Source organism: Plectropomus leopardus, chromosome 8, assembly GCF_026936395.1.
Source record: "Plectropomus leopardus strain MGB_pleo_1.0 chromosome 8, ASM2693639v1, whole genome shotgun sequence".
Taxonomy (NCBI): domain Eukaryota; kingdom Metazoa; phylum Chordata; class Actinopteri; order Perciformes; family Serranidae; genus Plectropomus; species Plectropomus leopardus.
This window is the reverse complement of record NC_142183.1, coordinates 38,089,002-38,110,869: the sequence shown is the minus strand read 5'-3', so window position 1 is coordinate 38,110,869 and position 21,868 is coordinate 38,089,002. Positions and strand designations below refer to the sequence as shown.

Sequence of the window (21,868 nt, the reverse complement as noted above, 5' to 3'; positions counted from 1 at the left end):
CAGGATCATACTTCAGGTTGTTGAAGGTTACAGGATCCACAATGTTGAGCTCTGCAATTGCAGCAGTCATCTTGATGGTTCCCCGGTCCACGCCATTGATTCTGAAGGCTTCAGTCATGGTGCGGACTTTGCTTAAGCTTTTCAAGACTTTTTTATATCTGCTGATAACCTCAGCTTGCCCTTTCACTGAAAAATACATAAAACAAAAACAAAGAACACGAGAAATGAGCACAAACCACGGCTTTAGGTCAGCTGAAATTGCTCAAACTGGTCACTTCTCTTTTGATAAAAGTATGAAGCATATTCTAGGAACTGAAGAATCTGCTCATCTCCTGATATGATTTCACGCACAATATGTGGTTCAGAATCCAATACAAAAATGATACTCTGTAAGATCTGTTTAGTTGGTAAGTCTTATGGTTCTGAATTATGTTTAATTCTGAGAGACAAATCTTTCTAGCAATACATTTGATGTTGGATAATAGTTAGTGTGAATGCTGCAAAATAAAATGGAGCTTTATTCTGGATGAAAGCCATATTTTTGACTTAAGACATTTAATTTTTATTTATCATCAGATTCCTAGTATATTCAGAAACTAGAACTGAAGATCTGTACTTTTGCCTCATAATTACTTCAGGATATATTTATAACAGCTCTTCCAACGCTTTTATTAATACTTATTTTTCATGACCACTTGGTGCTCACAGGGCAGGTGGTTCAAGTTATGCCATTCTTACCTCTTACATGAGCTTTTCCAGGCACAGCCACAGTTGCAGATGCAGGTGGCTGTGTCCGACGTTTCTTCCTTCTTCGGATGACAACATCACTGTCAGAGGACTCACTGATGTCTGGAGAAGATTGGGGAATGACGTCATCTTCATCCATGTTGCCATCATCATCCTCGTTGTCGTCCTCCAAAGTAAATACTTTAGGTTGAGCTTTGATCAAATAGAGGATAGATGAGACAAAGATCAGATTGTTATAAAAATATATCACACCGTTCATTACAATTACATTATATTTTGCAGATACAAGTTGCCCCCAAATCACTCACATGATCTCTTCTTTCCCATGATTTGCTCACGCAAGAAATTGCGCTCTTGCTCAAGATCCTTTATTATTTTTTCGTGCCATTGGATCCTGGCTTCTAGGAACTCCACTTTGGAAATTGATCCTTAAAAACAAGAGAGCAGGATACAAAAAAGATTATGATTTGACAGTATTAAATGAGTGAGACAGAGAGAGAATGACATGCATGCAACAAAGGTAGTGGACCAGATATGGTGTTTTCCTTAATTTGATTTGTAAGCACACACATGTATACTGACAAAATCTGCCAACAACTTTAATCTCAGGCGGAAAAATCACGCAAGAAATGAAACTCAGTTTAGACAACAAAGATACACTGCTAGAAAATGAGAAATCATTACCTGATCCAATGCTGCTTATGCTGCTGCAACTTGGAGAAGAGCCTTTATCTCCTTTATCTTCAGGACCTACAGAATGGCATAGGTACAACAAAATGTATACATATAACATTTGAATAGATGACTTTAAACGTTTAAACACATTTTGACAAGATAATTATTTAAGTATTACAGTTCCTTGAAAGTTAACACAGAAAAATTTACCATCCAGATCATTTTTGGTCTCCTCTGTCATAGAGTCATCTTTAGGGACTTTTAGGGACATTTTCTTCTTTGCCTTAGGCTGTAAAAATATAAATAAATTAATGTCACTATAACCGGCAAAATGTAACTTAATAATAATCTACACAAGATTCAAAAGCTCTTCTTGTTCAATGACTGCATAGTGCATAATTTATTTTTCATTATAAAATGTGGTTCATACCAGAGATGGGACCATGTGCAAGTCTCAAGTAAGTTCCAAATAATTTTTCTTTGGGCATGTCAAGTCAAGTCAAGTCAAGTCTAAGTCAAGTCACGTTATTATTGCAATTTCACCCGCAGAATCTAATCTAAATAAAGTGTAGACAATATATATATAGAATAGAAAAGAAGAGAAGAGAAAATCATGACAACACCATTCTCAGTCTGCACTTATACCAAATAGTTTGAGATAATAATTTAATATTTTATATTCTGTCCCCCCTCTCGCTCTCTCTCCCCCTCCCTCTCTCTCCAGCGGGCCTTTCAAAATAAATGCATAAAAAGGCCGGGGAAAAAAACGACTGAGCTGATGCCATGCCTGTGAGAAATTCAGCTGTGGCGTTATTTTTTGTCAGGTCATATCAAAAGTCATCAAAATAGCGACTCGAGTCCAAGTCACGGTGACTCGAGTCCCCATCTCTGGACTAAGTTAAAGCATTACGCACCTGCACTCAGCTAGCTTAACATTACATTAGCTAGCTAATTAGCCTCGACACTGCAGATAAACGGGAGGGTTTAATACTCTTTAACTATGTAAACGGCACAGCACAGGTGTTATGATGTGCTTGCAAAACTCAGGGAGACTTTCAATTAACAGGCTAGCGCTTCACTTACCATTTTTGTTACATGAATTTCCCTCTTCACTCTCCAAGCTATGAACGACACGTCAAATAGCCACCTTCTCCGGATCTTTAACGTGACTGGTGGATCCTTTTGGATGATTGGATGAGGATGTCACATGACGACAGAGTAACAGGCAATGATTGGATGTGAGCAACACATCGGAGTAGCACGGCTACGGATTGGTAGATTCTTATGTCAGTCATTACTCTACAAAGTGGGTCACTTTGCGCCTTTTTTGAAGCAGGACTGCGAGGTTGAAACCATAGACTGTATATATCCATAGTAAAAAGAAAAAAATCGCCATGGTATAAGATTAAAAAAAAAAGAAATTATGAGAAGAAGATGTTGGGTTACGAATTTTTGAGTGGAATACATTTTAGACAGTGCCCCAAAGAAAACTACAAGTTCACCAGATGGTTAATGAGAGAAGGCCTACTTCAAAAATGAATGAAATGCCGCTCTTGCTCTCATGTTATGAAGTTGAAACGGCCCTACGACAAAAAGGAGGCAGCATGGTGAGTAGAACAACTAGACGTGTGCCTTATTTATTAATTTTCTGTGTGTAAGCATAGGGGAGTGTGCAGCATGCAGCTATCCAAGATCTGCTAGAATTCAGTGCCAAATCCTATATTTTATGAGAATGTTTTTAATACAGAACCTATGAGTAGTGTACACACAAAATATATATAAGTCACTACAAAGTCACAATACAAATCACACACAGCTGTAAATTAAAATTTTTAAGTAAGCTACTGTTTATTTGGTAGCTAGAGATAGGGCTGCTCATGTTTCCACGAATGAACAACATCTGAAATGAAAAATGCCTTTTTTTAACAGTTTTAGATCACATTCCTGGTCATATTGTTCACCTATTTATTATTATTCAATCAGCTTGACTTTAAACTTGTACATACACAAGGATGTCCCCCTCTTCATCTTCATTTATGTTACATTTTTTTTGAGTCAAATCAGTACAGTATCATGGGTTTTTATTTTTATAAATTAACCTTTGGAATTAATCATCAGGATTTGCCGAGATTCCTGTCACAAAGGGAAAACGGTATTGAGGTTCATCCGAAGTGGCTCCATATTTAAGAAATCGCACCTTCGACTGCATACGTGGATGCATTACATCTACAGGTGCGTGGTTTTACATTGTATAATAACAAAAGCCATCCAGCCATAAGAGCCAATGCTTACAAGACATGAGTTATATGGGAAGAATTCTGAATATCATTTGACTTTATTTATTTATTTATTATGTGTAATTGCATAAGTGCTGGGTTGCGAAGATTTCAATGTAGTACAAAGGTCTTGTGGATTTTTAGGTTTTAGGTGGTTCTTGGAAATTGTCTCAGAAGAACTTAACTTTTTTAAACAGACACCGTGCTAATTTCTCAAAAGAACTTAACTTTTTTAAACGGACACTGTGCTAATTTACTCAGTATCCATTTTTTGTTTTTTTATTAAAACTCTTCAAAGATACAGCAGATTTCATTTGTTTGGGGGTTTTATTCCATTCCTCCTCTCATATAGGGGATGTTCTTCACCCTACTTTGCTTTTGAGATTTGTTGTTTCAGGTCAAATACACTCTTATATTCAGGCTATGAGTATCTGCTGTGTCTGCAAATGGGACTGCAAATGAGAAATTATGGTTATAATTATGGTTATAAAAAGACTAATGACAGCTTAAGAAATTGATTTTAACCACCCACTTCTAAATTGTGTCATTGAAGTATTTATCTGGTTGATCTATTACAGATTTGCCCAAGGCCTTCGACTGAGGCAAGTGGACATGCTGCAGGAAGGAATCACTCGGAGTTCTGCTACTCTGAGTAAACTTGCAGACAAGCTGCGGAGAGTTTGCAAATCAGGAATGAAAAGAATGAGAAGAAGAGGCAAGCAGACTGTTGGACAAAGAGCAGAGATTGTTATGATAGATGAAAGCAAATTTGGCCATAAAAGAAAGGTATGAAAGTTACACTTATGAGTATTACTTTGATGCCAAATACATGATTTTGTGTCTAAAAACGTGTATTTGATGTTGGTTAAGTCTGTGCTAAACTCAGCTACTGTCAGTAGAGACAATATACATACATTTAAAACCTGTTTTTGTCTGAGGTGCTTGGAGGTGTATCTCCTGTATCTCGAACTACTGCATTATGGAATAAGATACATTGTAGTTCATTGATGCAATCAAGGGGGAATGTCAGTTTTAAGAAACTACATTATTCCTCCACCCCAGAACAGTTCAATATTTGTAAACATGCACCACCACTCCAAAGCGAAAGAGAACTTTTGAATATTTGACTTATGATTTATTGTCTCCCATTTCCCACCATTATTGCAGAATCATTGTCTTCATTTTTAAGTATTTGCTCTTATGAATTTCAGTACAACAGAGGACGGGCAAGCAACAGGAGTTCCTGGGTGTTCGGAATGCTAGGGATCAAGGATGACAGGAGGAGACCCATTCTTAAGATTGTGCATCACCGTTCAGCCAGACATCTCTTGCCTCTAATAAAGAAGCACGTTCGTCATGGAAGCTCCGTCATTTCAGATGGATGGAGGTCTTACCGCTGTCTTCAGGATGAAGGTTACAATCACCTGACTGTCAACCATCAAGATTTTTTTGTTGACCCTGTTACAGGTGCACATACACAAAACCTGGAGAGATTTTGGGGTATTTGCAAGTCAACTATCTGGAGACAAAGAGGGAACCGCACACAAAAACTGTTGAGGGATCACTTGGATGTAATTGAGTGGACTTATTGGCGTGGAAACCATCATAGTAACGTAATTATAGTAATTATAGAGCAAGTTTAGGCTGTGGAAGTGCAATGTTTGTACAGTTCAGTACATTTGTTCTAACCTTTGACAAGTCATGTTGAGCTGTGCAGGTTTTATATTTTTTAGATTTCAATTTTTTGTATTTTTGTACTTTATATTGTGCAGTGTTTTTCAACAATAGAGTACCTGTATTATCATACAGTATGACCTGCTTATACATTTGATACCATATTGTATGACATATTTACATACACTGATACAGTTGTCAGCGTTTGAAATTTCAGGAATACCCCATTACCTGTTCGAGCAGTATTTATTGTCAGCCTTGGGAAAACCTGAACCAGTGGTTTAATAAATGCAGTATTTGTACTTGTGCTGTCTTTGTTATTCTACCACTGAATGAGAGGGAACCTATAGATAGATCAATTTTTCAAAGGTGTAACCCATCACTTGTTTATTGCAGTAGTGATGTGCTATAACATATTAACTAATTGTGAAAAGAAGGCAACTTTAGATTAGGGAACATGTGTTGGTTAATAAGTGTTCAACTATTAGTGAATTAGTAATGATCAAGATGTCACTTTAGTATGGGGAACATATTCTAAGTAACAAAGACTTAATTTAGAGTTATTTGGACACTATTAATATTTGTAGTTTTGTGTTTTGTTATGTAAGAACAGACCATATTCATTAAGTGGTATTAAGGGAGAATAACTATTCTTGGGGTACTACCACCTTATTAAATCCATACTAAGCAAAGCATATTGAGATCGTAATTCATATACAACAACTTCCTTGCTTAGTACTAATAAGCAATAATTCTGAGATTATTGAGGGAAGACTCTTAGTTAATGGCTTATTGGTTGTATAATAAGGCCATGCAGAACAAGGCATTATTAAGTACTTAATAATGACTAATTAAGAGCCAATATGTTACTAACTGGCATATTAATAAGCAGCTAATTAATGGTGAATAGGTGTACCTTAAAATAAAGTGTTACCGGCTCAGCACTGGAACCACGCCCATAAGGTGGATAGTGTCATGGTGTATACCTACCTGCCTGCCTCCTCCTCCTCCTCTGCTGCCAGTACTTTTCCACTCACCCTCCCTCTGCTCACCCCACCTGCAAACCACGCCCACCTCCACAGCCTGCTCACCTCACAGCTGCAACTGATCACCAATCAACCCTGCATATAAGCCACTCCAGCACACTCACTCTCTGCCAGATTGTTCTTCAGCACTATGCGAGACTCTCCAGCGATATTCTGCCAGATCTTCCGACGCCGACTCTGCCTGTCCCCGACATTCCCTCCTCGCCTGACTCCTCGTGTACCTACCTGCCTTCCGTCCCTGACCACGTGCTCTGCTTCGGCGCTTCGGAATCCTGACTGCTTTCCCTGTTACGTCTCCTCCGCCTGGCTTCGACAATCCATCTGCTCTCTCCTCGTCGGTGCTGCTGCCTTCACGGACTGCTTTACTGGTTACGGAACTCCTGCCTGCCCTCGACTATCCCTGTGCTCAACCGACGACGATCATTCACCACGTGTTGTCGGCTCGACGGGCTACGGGGCTTCCTGCTCTCCAGCTGCAGCAACTGCAAGGTTCGTGTCTTCTCTTCGTGGGATTCCAAAAGACTGTGTTTGGGCTCTCAGCCAGAAGAACGAACTTTCCACACCATTGACTCTGAGCAAGATTGACTTTGATTGTGTTGGGTTAAATATAGGTTATTACTAACCGTCCCTGAGCATCAGAGTACTGCATTTGGGTCCAACACTCACCCGTTTCAGTACAATCTGGCCAGTCATGGACCCAGCAGACTCCAATGCTCTGCAGTCCCGCCTAGCCCGCGTGGAGGGCATGCTCCAGCAACACGAGGCTCAGCTAACCTCCAACGCGGCGGAGGCTCGTCAGTCTGCATCAGCTCTCAAACGGGCGCTAACCTTGTTAGCCAACCAGGTTCAACAGATGGCTACATCGTTAACACAGCACTCCGTTCCTGCTCCTCCTGCTCCTCCTCCAACGCCCTCCCCCAGCTTGGCATCAGAACCGCGTGTGGGAGCGCCAGAACGCTATGCCGGGGATCTGGAGGGGTGCAATCCATTCATCACCAACTGCTCGATCCTGTTTGCCCTGCAGCCTCACACATTCGCCACAGAGGGGGCTCGGGTCGCCTTCGCCATCAACCACCTCACGGGTAGAGCACGCCTGTGGGGAACGGCGGAGTGGGAGAGAGGCACGCCAGCCTGTGCGTCTTTTCAAGCATTTTCCGAGGAGCTTCGCAAGGTATTTGGACCCGTCTCCGTGGGTCCCGATGCCACAGGGGGGCTGCTGAATCAACGGCAGGGAGATCGGACAGTGGCAGATATCGCCATAGAATTCAGAACCCAAGCTCGGCAGAGCGATTGGGTGCAACGCCTTCCTCAACGGTCTAGCCCCGTATATAAAGGACGAACTGGTGTCGTTTGATCTGCCTCATTCCCTGGATGGACTCATTGAGATAACCATGAGGCTAGATAAACGCATTCAGGCGAGGAGAAGAGAGCGACGCCAGGAGGAAGGGGCTCATCGTGTTCCGGTTCGCCAGCCAGGTCCTCCGGTGATTCCCGGTCTGCCACCAGTTCCTGCTAGGCCGGCCATTTTGTCTCCAAATGCCCGGTAAAAGGGAGGGCTCAGCAGTCGAGAGGGGCATCCTGCTGAGCCGATCCCAGAACTCTGTCCCTAACCCTCGTCCGCTGTTCCACGTCCAGCTCCTGGTGAAAGAGGGGTCCCACACCCTCGCTACCTTCGTTGACTCTGGGGCCGACTTCAACCTCATCGATAAAGAACTCGCCTGTCAGCTGGGGATTGAGCAGATTCCCCTTCCTCGTCCCGTACCGGCCCATGCACTAGATGGACATCTTCTGGGGACCGTCATTCACCAGACCGTCCCTCTCTCCATGCTCCTGGCAGGTGAACATCATGAAACCATCCAGTTTCACGTTCTGGATTCCCCCAATGTTCCGCTGATTCTTGGATATCCATGGCTGCGACGCCATAACCCACACATAGACTGGGCCACAGGATCGATTCAGTCATGGAGTCCTTCCTGTCAGCAGATATGCCTCCAACGCAGGGTCACGCCTGCACCGTCTGTCAACTCCAGTTCCTCTCCAGACCTCTCTGGGGTGCCCTCTGATTACTACGACTTTCGGGAGGTGTTCAACAAGTCCAGAGCCACCTCTCTACCACCTCATAGACCATATGATTGTGCCATCGATCTCCTGCCTGGGTCTGTTCCTCCCAAGGGCCGTCTCTACTCGCTTTCCACACCTGAGAGGGAGGCCATGGAGACCTACATCTCCGAGTCCTTGGCTTCCGGTATCATCCAACCCTCCTCGTCACCTGCTGGAGCCGGGTTTTTCTTCGTGGGAAAGAAGGACGGTTCGCTCAGACCTTGCATCGATTACAGAGGTCTGAACAACATCACGGTGAAGAACCGCTACCCTCTTCCCCTCATCGCCTCTGCCTTCAAGCTGTTACAGGGTTCCACAGTCTTCACCAAGCTAGATCTCCGCAACGCCTACCACCTGGTCCGCATTCGAGAGGGGGATGAGTGGAAAACGGCGTTCAACACTCCCACTGGACACTACGAATATCTGGTGATGCCCTTCGGATTCACTAACGCCCCAGCTGTGTTCCAGGCCCTCATAAACGATGTGCTCAGAGACATGTTGAACAAATTTGTTTTCGTCTATCTTGACGATATTTTGATTTTCTCTCAGTCCAAGCAAGAACACATTCATCATGTTCAGAGAGTTCTACAGCGCCTTTTGGAAAACTCACTGTTTGTAAAGGCTGAAAAGTGTGAGTTTCACACCCCTTCTGTCACCTTCTTGGGTTACATCATCAGCCATAACCACATGGAAATGGACCCCACCAAAGTGTCTGCTGTATCCTCCTGGCCTGTACCTGACTCACGCAAGCAGCTGCAGCGGTTCCTGGGGTTCGCCAACTTTTATAGACGTTTCATTCGAGGCTACAGCACGGTAGCTGCCCCGCTCACTGCCCTCACCTCTTCTAAGACCCAGTTCCGCTGGACCACGGATGCAGAAAAGGCTTTCCAGCATCTGAAAGAACGCTTCAGCTCGGCGCCCATCTTACTCATCCCTGACCCAGACCGGCAGTTCGTGGTGGAGGTGGACGCCTCCGATGTGGGGGTGGGGGCTGTGCTCTCTCAACGCTCGGCAGAAGATGGGAAGTTACACCCCTGTACCTTCTTCTCCAGGCATCTGTCTCCAGCAGAGAGGAACTATGACATTGGTAATCGGGAGCTGCTAGCGGTTAAGCTAGCATTGGAGGAGTGGTGGCACTGGCTGGAGGGTACCAGGGATCCCTTCCTCGTCTGGACTGACCATAAAAATCTCGAGTACATCCGCTCAGCCAAACGAGTGAACTCTCGCCAGGCCCGGTGGGCTCTCTTCTTCGCCCGCTTCAACTTCACGCTCTCCTATCGCCCCGGTTCCCGAAATGTCAAACCCGATGCCTTGTCAAGACAGTTTCTTGTGGGGGAGGAGGACTCCCCTCACTCGGACAATATTCTTCCCTCCTCCCGTCTCCTGGCCACCTTCACTTGGGAGATCGAGGAGCGGATCAAAACCGCACTGGAAGATCAGCCGGGGCCCAGCTCATGTCCACAGGACCACCTGTTCGTCCCTCGGGGATTCGGTCGGAGGTACTGCAGTGGGCCCACAACTCCAGACTCACCTGTCATCCAGGGATAGCTCGGACCAAGGAGGTCCTACAGCGGCGGTTCTGGTGGGCCACCCTGGATGAAGACACCAGGGACTTTGTGAACGCTTGTCCCGTCTGCAGCCAGAACAAGACCCCTCGCCAAGCCCCTGCCGGCCTTCTGAGACCCCTCCCTGTGCCTCATCGTCCGTGGTCTCATATTTCTCTGGACTTTGTTACCGGTCTGCCACTGTCAGGAGGAAACATCACCATCCTGACAGTGGTAGACCGATTCAGTAAGATGGCACATTTTGTGCCCCTGCCAAAGCTCCCATCTGCCAAAGAGACTGCCTGTTTGTTGCTGGACCACGTATTCAGACTCCACGGACTCCCCACCGACGTGGTGTCTGATCGTGGGCCCCAGTTCACGTCGGCGTTCTGGAGGGAGTTTTGCCGCCTCCTGGGAGCGTCCACCAGTCTGTCTTCTGGTTACCATCCCCAATCCAACGGCCAAGCTGAGAGGATGAACCAGGAGATGGAGACGGCGCTCCGGTGCATGGCTTCCACTCATCCTGCCTCCTGGTCCTCGCAGCTCATGTGGGTGGAGTATGCGCACAACACCCTGGTCAGCTCTGCCACTGGACTCTCCCCTTTTCAGTGTGCTTACGGCTTCCAGCCCCCGCTGTTTCCCAAACAAAGAGAAGGACACAGCGTACCCGTCGGTGGAGGCATTCATCCGGCGCTGCCGCCAAACCTGGGCACAGGCCAGAACTGCTCTGCTGTGGGCCACTGGTCGCTATGCTGCTGCTGCCAACCGCCACCGCTCCCAAGCTCCCTCCTACCGGGTGGGACAAAAGGTGTGGCTCTCCACCAGGGATCTCCCCCTTCGAGTGGACTCCTGGAAATTGGCCCCCAAATTTGTGGGTCCCTTTCCGGTCGACCGCATCATTAACCCCACGGCGGTTCGGCTGCAGTTACCTCGCTTGATGCGAATTCACCCGATGTTCCACGTCTCTCGGATCAAGCCGGTCAGAGAGAGCCCTCTCCAGCCCGTGTCCCAGCCACCTCCGCCTCCCCGGATCATCGATGGGGCCCCAGCGTACACCGTACGTCGTCTGCTCCGCTCACGTCGCTGTTGGAGGGGCCTCCAGTACCTGGTGGACTGGGAGGGATACGGCCCGGAGGAGAGATCGTGGGTGCCAGCCCGGCTGGTCCTGGATGCTCAGATGGTGGAGGAGTTTCATCGTCGGCACCCTGACCAGCCCTCCCGGGCCGCCCTGGGGCGTGACTCTGCTCCTCGTCCCCCTCCTTGTTCCGGGGCCTCTGGGGGTGTCGAGGGGGTTCCTGCAGCTCCTCCGGAGGTCGATTCCTCTTCTTAGTCAGAAGAGGTGGGCTCGACTCGGACGTCTCCGAGGAATTCTAGCCCGCCTCCTGGCCCCGCCTCCCACCCGGCTTCGGTGGATCTGTTTTGGGACGTCGGGTGCCGTCCCTTGAGGGGGGGGTTCTGTCATGGTGTATACCTACCTGCCTGCCTCCTCCTCCTCCTCTGCTGCCAGTACTTTTCCACTCACCCTCCCTCTGCTCACCCCACATGCAAACCACGCCCACCTCCACAGCCTGCTCACCTCACAGCTGCAACTGATCACCAATCAACCCTGCATATAAGCCACTCCAGCACACTCACTCTCTGCCAGATTGTTCTTCAGCACTATGCGAGACTCTCCAGCGATATTCTGCCAGATCTTCCGACGCCGACTCTGCCTGTCCCCGACATTCCCTCCTCGCCTGACTCCTCGTGTACCTACCTGCCTTCCGTCCCTGACCACGTGCTCTGCTTCGGCGCTTCGGAATCCTGACTGCTTTCCTGGTTACGTCTCCTCCGCCTGGCTTCAACAATCCATCTGCTCTCTCCTCATCGGTGCTGCTGCCTTCACGGACTGCTTTCCTGGTTACGGAACTCCTGCCTGCCCTCAACTATCCCTGTGCTCAACCGACGACGATCATTCACCACGTGTTGTCGGCTCGACGGGCTACGGGGCTTTCTGCTCTCCAGCTGCAGCAACTGCAAGGTTCGTGTCTTCTCTTCGTGGGATTCCAAAAGACTGTGTTTGGGCTCTCAGCCAGAAGAACGAATTTTCCACACCATTGACTCTGAGCAAGATTGACTTTGATTGTGTTGGGTTAAATAAAGTTTATTACCAACCGTCCCTGAGCATCAGAGTACTGCATTTGGGTCCAACACTCACCCGTTTCAGATAGGCTAGTTGTAGGGCATCTGTTTTTAGAATAGGCCTTAAGAAAACATTTGTTAATTACATACTTCAGTAAATACTTCAGCTAATCAATTTGATATTTCCAAATTCTCAGATTCTCACATCTTTTGGGCAAATTACTCTTTATTGCTGGCTTTTTGCTTGCGGAGCTTGCATACTTGCAGTGGTGAGTGTGGTTGTAATAACATCTGCACTGTTCTCTTCTCTGCTCCTCTCTTCTCAGAGCAGGCTGCAGACACACCATGTACAAAAGCTGAAGGTGAACTGCAAGACTTCCTCACTGAGCTTACATGAAACAAGTGCTCATAAGTTCTGTAAATAATGTAAATAAACAGTCCCATGCTGTGCTTTGTTTATGGTTTGTGGTGTTTGTGGGGGGCAGGGCTCAGCCTCTGCACACACATGGAGCTCAACAGGGGGAAGAAACAGAGGCAAGTGAGTGTTGATGGAGTGTGCGCTCCATCCAGCTGTGTATGAAATAAAAACACCTGTGTGACAGCTGACACAAACAAAGGATCAGATCACTCTATGAGCTAAATATTTCCAGTGCAGTCAAAAAATGCCTTGATTGGCCCGAATACCAACGTTTGAAAAACTGACATCCCTAGCCTCAACAACTCCTGACTGGATTGTCATGAAATATTATGCACACTTCATCCTCCCCTCTTAACAACTGGAAGGGAATCCCTCCTCAGTCGCTCTTCCTGAGGTTTCTACATTTTTTTCCCCACATTATAGGTTTTTGTTGGGGAAGTTTTTCCTTAGTCAATGTCGGGGTCTAAAAGCCTATTGAGGTAAAATGCTATTTGTGGTTTTATAAATAAAACTGAAAATTGAATTGGAATTGAACTTTCACCATCAGGTAAAATGTTCTCTTTTTAAAGTACTTGGTTAATCAAAGTCAAAGTCAAAGTCAAAGTCAGATTTATTTGCCAATTTTTTCACATGTACTTGACATACAAAAGAATCGAAATTACGTTTCTCACTATCCCATGCGTAGACAGATATCAGACAGGACAGGGCAAACAGTAAAGTGCACAGGCACAACAGAGTTAAAAATCAAATTAAAGAATCAAAAATATAGTCTATATAACAAAACAAAAGAAAACAAAAACAAAAAAACAAGAGCAAAAATAGTAATGAGTGCAGTAGAGAGAAAACAGATAAACAGAATGTAAACAGCAGAATAAATAGTGCAAAAACAGAATAATCAGTAAATAAACAGTGTAAACAGTGTAGTGCAAAAAAGAATGACCAGTATATAAACTGTGTAAACAAAAACATTGTAGCAGCTGTGGGGGTTATTACACAAATGAGAGGTAGAATTAATAACTTAACTCTCCTCAGGAGGGGAGAGAGGGGAGAGAGTTCAGCAGTCTTACAGCCTGGTGGCTGAGGGTGGGGAGGGGAGAGAGTTCAGCAGTCTCACAGCCTGGTGGATGAAACTGTTGGTGAGTCTGGTAGTGCGGGAGCGGAGGCTCCTGTACCTCCTTCCAGAGGGCAGGAGGCTGAACAGATTGTGTGCGGGGTGGCTTGCGTCGCTCACAATTGTGGTGGCCTTTCGGGTGAGGCGGGTGGTGTAGATGTCTTGCAGAGAGGGGAGTGGTGCCCCAATGATCTTCCCAGCTGTATTCACAATGCACTGCAGTGCTTTCCTGTTGTAGTCGGTGCAGCTCCCACCCCACACTGTGATGCAGCTGGAAATGATGCTCTCAATGGTTCCTCTGTAGAATGTAGTCAAGATGGGTGGTGGAGCCCTTGCCCACTTGAGTTTGCGCAAGAAATAGAGGCGCTGCTGGGCTGTCTTGGCCAGTGATGCGGTGTTGGTAGTCCAGGAGAGATCTTCACTGATGTGCACTCCCAGGAATTTGGTGATGCTCACCCTCTCCGCTGCAGCTCCGTCGATGGTCAGTGGCTGGTGTTGGGTGTGGCCTCTCTGGAAGTTGACAACAATCTCCTTAGTCTTGCTGACTAGATACTTGCAAAACAAAACACTTTCCCATCAGCCTCTGCTGTAGGCCTGCTTTGTATTTACTGTTTATTAGTTCGCATGCACACTATGATGCTAAACTTTAGTAAAAAACATTACGTAAAAATCATATTGAATGAAATTTTTCATACTTGTGATACAAAAATTTGTGCTTTTACTTTTGTTCTCTACCTGAGAGTTAAAACTAAACGAAGAAAAAAAGAAGAAAACTGAAAAGATTTATGTAGCCCTAGGACAATTTAAAGATACATTGGCATTTTTTGAAACAACACTTGACCCATCTCTGCACCAGACACACAGAGATGAAATATTTATTGATCTTCTCATCTGACTGCAGGTTAGACAGCAGACAAACACATTTCCCCAAATGTCAGATCGTTGGAGTGTTCCTTTAATCTATTATGAGCTTTTGAGTACAGAAATAAATGAATGACTTACAACCAAACAGCTTCTGCTGTTGTTTGTGCTTAAGTGTGTGCTATGGAGAGCTCATTCCATGTTATTCTATTGTTACATACCGTAAATGCTCATGTTACACTTGATTAATTGTTTTGACCTGCCTGTACAGCATGATAGCATCCTTTTTTCTATATAATGAATTTAAGTGTCAAACGTGAGCTTTAAGCAGTTATCATCACACGCAGTGGGTAGAACATTATATGAGCAGCACTTCTTTCACAAACTCTCAAACACACGCAGATGCAGTGGGAAGTACCCCATCTGGGGGTCACCAGATAGCGCATGTTACACTTCAAATCTTTCTTGTAAACACACACACATTCAGTGTAAACCTCCTCTCCTGCATAGTGGATCACACTTCTATCTCACACACATTCACAGCCAGCATGCTAGAAAATACACGTACTAATTACAAAATCATAAGGTCATCAGCAGACTGCCCACTCACACAGTGTAGAGTATTAAATGATTACAGTTCACAGTGCACCATTACAGGAAGGGCATGTGGGAAGTGGCTGTAGGTCACATTATTAATGTTATTATGTTGTTACAAAGGTCTGTGGCTCAGAGGGAGAGTGGGTCATCCTCTAATCGGAAGGTCAGCGGTTCGATCCCCAGCTCCTCCATGCAACATGTCAAAGTATCCTTGGGCAAGATACTGAACCCAGAATTGCTCCTGATGCCACGTCATCAGAGTGTGCATGTGTATGAATTATTACTACCTAGTAGGTGGCACCTTGAACGGTAGCCTAGGCCACTACTGTATGAATGCATGTGTGAATCGGTGAATGTGACATGTCATGTGAAAGCACTTTGAGTGGTCGAAAAGACTAAAAAAGCGCTATACAAGTACAGTCCATTTACCATTCATTGACATTTGCTGCATGAAATGATAATAATATTTATTTATTCAAAATATTTTTGTCAGGAGGAACATCCAGCAGCTTCAGAGACGATGCCTATTCTAAAAGATGTGCAAATTTTTAAATTTAAACTGTGCTTCAGACAGCCAAAACAAATATGTTAACAGCAAACTTGCTGCAAATACGGAAATGATGCAAAGTCACATAACACACAAACTCATTCCAAAGTGGTCAAATAGCACCGCTTTGTCAATGCTTTTGGCATAAGATCCCAACACCAGAGGGCACCTTTCACATCCACATGAGTGTGGATCAGCTGAGAACATGGCCGGACAGAACCTGCAGCAGCAGTATGATTCACGGATGGGCGGGGTCAATTGAGAAAGCTACTGGACGAAACCTGTCCTGTGCCTATGATACTTAGCGAGACGGCCTCTGGTTGAAATGCTGCCAGAAACAACGTAAGGAGGGTGAGGATCCCTCTAGGTTGGATAGAAGGGGTGGTGGATGGATCCAAAAAACCCTGGACTTTCATGCAAGACTGGTGTTTGTTTCCTGTTTGAATGGTTTTTTTTTCCAATACTTTACCATCTGCCTCCTTCCCCTAATCCTAACCAGCATGTGTGTTTGTTGACACCCCGGCATTGGTTGCCATGTGCTGTTGTTGCCTAAACATAACCAGCATCATCCCACCATGTGCATGTGTTGACATCACGGTAGCAGCATCCAAGACTGTCATCAGCAGACACAGAAGGATACCCAGAGTTTGATATGTAGATATAAAAGTTTGCACTCAAAGTGGTAACGTGACGAGTTGGGATGAGAACGTGTCGGCTCATCCAGTCAACACAACAGAAGTCCTTGAGGCCTCTAGGAGGAGTGCAAAGCAGAACTGCTTAATTTTCTAAAGAGTTTGTTTTTGAAGCTGGAGGAAAACTGGCATAAATGTCAAAAAGTTGTATGTACTTTTTTCCATTGGCCTTAGTCTTTACAATATCATTAAAGAGTAACAGATTTACATAGCAAGCACTCTCAAGCAAGTGTTAGAATCCACCTGTTCCACTAAGCGCTCTCTCAAGAGTAGGGGTGTCCAAACTTTAGTGAATGGGGGCCAGATTAGATTTTAAAAAATAAGAACAAAACAAAAAACCTCATGCAAATGAAACAAACTCAAGTGCTGGATCTATATACAACTTTCCATTGGATGTGAAAGCACTGGCCTTTGCTCAGACTTAACCCTTTTTTTTTTTTGCTGTGGTCATATATGCTACTTTACAGGAATTTTTAAAAAATGACCAATAAATCTACCCTGTACCTTCTTAAATGCCCTTTCATTTGCTTGTTCCATTAGTTCCATCTGTGTAGTTCCTATTTGTTGCATGTCTACAAATTGTATGATATTCCTGCCATTGTGCAGTGAACAGACAAAATGCAAAGGGTTGTTGTGTGTTTAACCCTTTCAAACCTGTGACACCTTTCACATGCATTTTAATCTTTGAACCCTGAACAAAATCATTACACATGGGGTGGCCTCTAGCTCAGTGAACAGAGTGTGCACCCCATGTAGGTTGAGTCCTTAGCAGTGGCCTGGGTGTGTGTCATCCCCATTCTCTTTCCCCCTTTCCTGTCACTGTCTCACTGCACTATAATAAAGGCATGAAAAGCCGAAAAAATAATCATAAAAAAAACATTACACATTCGAAAAGACATAAAGCAACTTGGTAGATGTCCCACAAATTCCTAGACATTGGGACATGGGTGACAAAATGACCTAAAAAGTAGTCAAAAGATAAAAGATAGATAGATAGATAGATAGATAGATAGATAGATAGGCAGGTAGATAAATAGATAGATAGATAGGTAGATAGATAGAGAGATAGATTACTTGAGTTTAATAATAAAATGTCCAGAAAACTATGTTTATCATTATCATTATTATCTTTTAGACTTTGGACAGGTTAAAGCCACCGCACAGTTAAGGATTGGAGGGGGCATTTTGGGTGGGGGGTGGGGTGATAAGTTCTGGCCATTTTGAGTGTGTGTGTGTGGGGGGCACGCTGTGATAAGTTCTGGCCATTTTGCATTGGCCATCACAGCCTTTTATATCCTATAGTGTTTTATCAACAGTAGTTCACTAATTCAGAAATAAAATATTTTTTCACTGACAAATGTAGGTAATTTAAGAAATTAAAAAGGACTTGAAATTAATTAGTAGCCATGCACCCTGCTGATGAAGCATACAAAGGTATCTGACATCAAACAGTTTGGGTGTGATCGAATTGAAAAGATATGGCTGAAATAATTTCCAAGATTGATATCTTTATCTAACAAAAATTTCTGCTTCAACCCACATTTGTTGTCTGTTTCCCTTGAAAATGCTATTTTAAGTGCAGTCTCTTAGTGTACTGCTCTCTGGCTCGCTGTGCACAAGGGAGGGACGCTCCTATATTAACAGGGCGGTCTCTATCGAACATTATCAAACTACTGACATCTAAGACATGCTACATACCAATGTATTCACAGTACAAGGCGACGGGGCTTGGTCTTAAATAATAAAATCATTTCAATATAATTCAAAGTCTGTCTGGCTTTTCAAATGTAAGAATGGGTAAACTGGTTAACCTGTTGCTTGTTTTGAACTGGTTAATTCTCAGCTTTGCAACTCGTTAGCAGGATAGTCATGTCTGAGGAATATGAAATGATATGAGGATTTTCTAATTTGCTGTTAATTCATATTTCTCAGGATTTGGCTGGGTGTGCCAGTTTTGGATTAAGTTCAGGCACAGTGGTGCACACCCACTGCAGTTCCAGGCCATTTTTACATCAATTCATTAAATAAGGTGACACTTATATCAAAAACCTTTAACATATAAATAGGCTAATTTTCCACTTGAAATAAGCAACTTGATATGTTTAGATTTTGAAGGTATAGCACACCATTAGACTGAAACTAATGTACTAATAGAATGATGACAGTAGGCGCCAATGCACATGTTACAAACTATCTCTATATTTCTGCCACCATGTATCCCTTTATATTGTGTAATAGCGCTTGAGTTTATTGTATCCTCACCAGAACTTTGTGAAGATATACCACAGAATTTCCTTTGAAATATATCCGTACTAAGCATCCTAAGCACACAGACATTCAGGGAATACGAGCCTCAGCAAAAAGCAACAACATGATTTACAACAATTTCTTTCCCCAAAACTATTTACTTTCAATTTGTTCAGAGGCTGGGGGTTTGTTTACATCTCGGAAAACATACTCTGTATTTTGGAGGGAGCTTTAATGTTGGTAAAAAAAAAAGAAAAAAGTTTCAGCATCTTTAACATTCTTGATTACATTGCCTCAGCCTGCTTCTGTAATGCATGCAAAATGTTGTTTATAGGAAACCACATGAGGAATGACTTCCTAGAGCATGTTTGAAAGAGGGCTACTAACTCTGAAGCTAGTGTACCCAAACAGCTGCTGGAGAAATACAACCACATTTAGGTTCCAAACAGATGTTTTACTTTCCACAGCCAGAAACAGGATATGCGTCTTGAAAACAAAACAATGATAACCCCCAAACAAAACAAAAATTAAAATATACATTGTCGTTCAATTATTAGTACTGATAGTTTAACAGCTTGGATTAGACCACTTGAGGAATATATCTGAGGTGTTGGAATTTTGCCAAACTTTGTTTTAGCATGTTTTTGGATGGTAAGGTTGTACTCAACCTAACTGAAAATGTACAGCGGAATTCAATATTTAGGAGCCCCAGTTTTGTAAACATCCCGTTTATTTCCTATTTTGTTTTGTTTTTCTGTTAGATTCTGACTAAAAGTAGTCAAACACTTAAATGAGCAGAAAAACAAAATGCACAGTTAAAAAAAAACAAAAGCAACAACCTGTAGTTTACATGTGAAAGATTTTTTTATGGAATCACTGTATCCAGATTAATGCATCAAAGACACATAGTGGCAACAAAATAGATTTAATTAATAATTATGGTGATAGGAAACAAGGGTGGGAAATTTAACCGTCAATGTTTGATAACCGACAATGCCACCTTGGGGAGTTTCACCCCAGGATATATTAAAGTTGACAGCACCAAAATTACCACTAAAACTTCTGTAAAAGAGAGTCATCATCTCCATGTTTCTTCTGAAATGCTGACTCTCTTTTACAGAAGTTTTATTGAATCTGTTTTTACCTTTTGTATTGTTGCATGGTTTGGAAACCTGAACTTGACCATTAAGAACCGTCTGGGTTGTCTTGTTAAAACTGCTGGGAAAATCTCAGGAAGTCGGCAGGCCGGGGTTATGTCCATCTATAACAGACAGGTCTTGAAGGTCCTGGGCTAATGCTATTCAGGATTGTCCTAATCATCCATTAGCTTTTGCCCTGAGGCTGTTGTTTTAGGGCTCCTATAAGTAGGACTAAAAGACTTCAGGTTTCATTCATCCCCACTGCATTTTATTTACGTAATGGCAATTAGCTCCTTGATTACTTATTTTCTTTCTGCACTGTTATTGCTTATTTGCACATTTAAACATTGCACTTTTCACAATATTTGGTAGTATTTTCCATTTTTGGTACGAGCTCTGGACTGAACATTTGCTAGTGATTTTGTATATGTTTATGGTGCTTTTATATTATATATAATATATATTTTTTATGACCTTTATTATTGACTTTCACTGTTGATATTGTCATTGTATACCTGTCTTTTGTGTAACTGTGTGTGTGTGTGTGTGTGTGTAGTGTTTCTGCTGCAACACTAATTTCCCTTCATGGGATAATAAAGTGATTCTGATTCTGATTCTAAGGCGCTCAGGTTACTTAAGAGAGTGGCAGTAGTCTCGGTTCCAGGTAAAAAAAAAAGAAAAAAAAAAAAGAAAGAATGAAAAAAAAGAATTAACAACTTTATTAGAATTTGTCTTAAACATAGTAAAAAAACAAAACAAAACAAAACAAAACCTGTACATGGGATTAGGGAAGAGGAGGAACATTGCTGAGGCTCACCAGTGGGGGAGATTTGTCGGGAATGAAGTCAGCCCAGCCACTTGTCACACTCGCACACCCACGCACAGTTTGGTAAGGTGGAAAACCAAGACCAGGGGGACACACAGCAAACAGGAAGGGAAAACCACCACTTGGGACACTAGGACCACCACAGTGGCACTCAGCAACTGTAAGAGGGAGAAAGGAAACAGGGTTAGTGGGGCACACTCAGCCAAAAAAAAACAAAAAGAAAAGGAACAGAACCAACAAATGTAAAATTACCCAAAATCACCGAAAAATCTACTTTAATTTAACAAGAACAATGAGAATTACTTCAGAAGAATGACAGCCATTGAAATTAAACAAGGGGCTGAACACAGTATTCCATAAATCAAATACCTAACCTAATGACACCAAAATTGCAACTTGCCCAAAATAATCAAAACTAAACAGCATGCATAAGTTGCCAAAAGGTGAAAAAAAACCTATTCAAAGCAGACTACCTAATACAAAATAAACCATTAACCACAAAGAAAAAAATAATATTAATACAACAAAGAAGCAAAAAAAAAAAGGAAACACAAAGGGAGTTAACCCCACAGGTTACGCATTAAATGACAGGTAAACAATTAAAACCCCCAAGTTAAATTCAGGCCCAAATCACACTAACTATTGCCTTAGATTAAGGCCAGAAAGCAGCCAAGGTGAGGCCAAGGTGGAGCCAAGGCCGAGTCGAGCCAAGCCTGCAGGCACTGTGATGACAGGCAGGAATCAGCAGGCCAAGGCACAGCAGGCAAAGAAAGGTGCTGAGCAAGGAGAGGCAACAGGCCAGGCAGCAACAGTTAAGTGGGTGTGTGGCACAACCAAAGCACCATAAAAAAAAACAGAACATAGGCCAAGCAAAGCAGCAGTGGCTCCCGTCTCCACGCTGCCGTCACGCTCCAGTCACAGAATTCTGTCACACAAGGGCTTGATCAGTTTAACAGACTATGTGCGAGGTAGGGCTAGTTGCATAAATTGCCACAAGGCATACATACCAATCAGGCCATCTCAACAATCACCTAAGGGGAAGGAGAGGTGAGCTCCATGCTTGACCAGCAGTGGAAGAACATCACGTCACCAACCCGGAGAACAGCCCACGAGCGATTACGTGGCGACAGGCTCCGCAGTCAGAGCAGCTACAACAAGCCAACAAGTCTAAGTAAAACAGTGACTTGGATAAATGTCACAAATGGAACTATTGTGTTAATGATGGTCATGACATATTTCAACTGTAA

At 43.7% G+C, this 21,868-nt stretch overlaps 1 protein-coding gene across 1 annotated transcript; it reads left to right on the top strand.

The window, feature by feature from the left end:
- The first annotated feature begins 3,592 nt into the window (after positions 1–3,592).
- On the top strand, positions 3,593–5,341 carry LOC148189046 (uncharacterized). Its single transcript, XM_088080673.1, has 3 exons — positions 3,593–3,654; positions 4,277–4,484; positions 4,910–5,341. The coding sequence occupies exons 1-3, from the start codon at positions 3,638–3,640 to the stop codon at positions 5,339–5,341; spliced, it is 657 nt and encodes a 218-aa protein (XP_087936799.1). The 5' UTR covers positions 3,593–3,637.
- Positions 5,342–21,868: the final 16,527 nt, after the last annotated feature.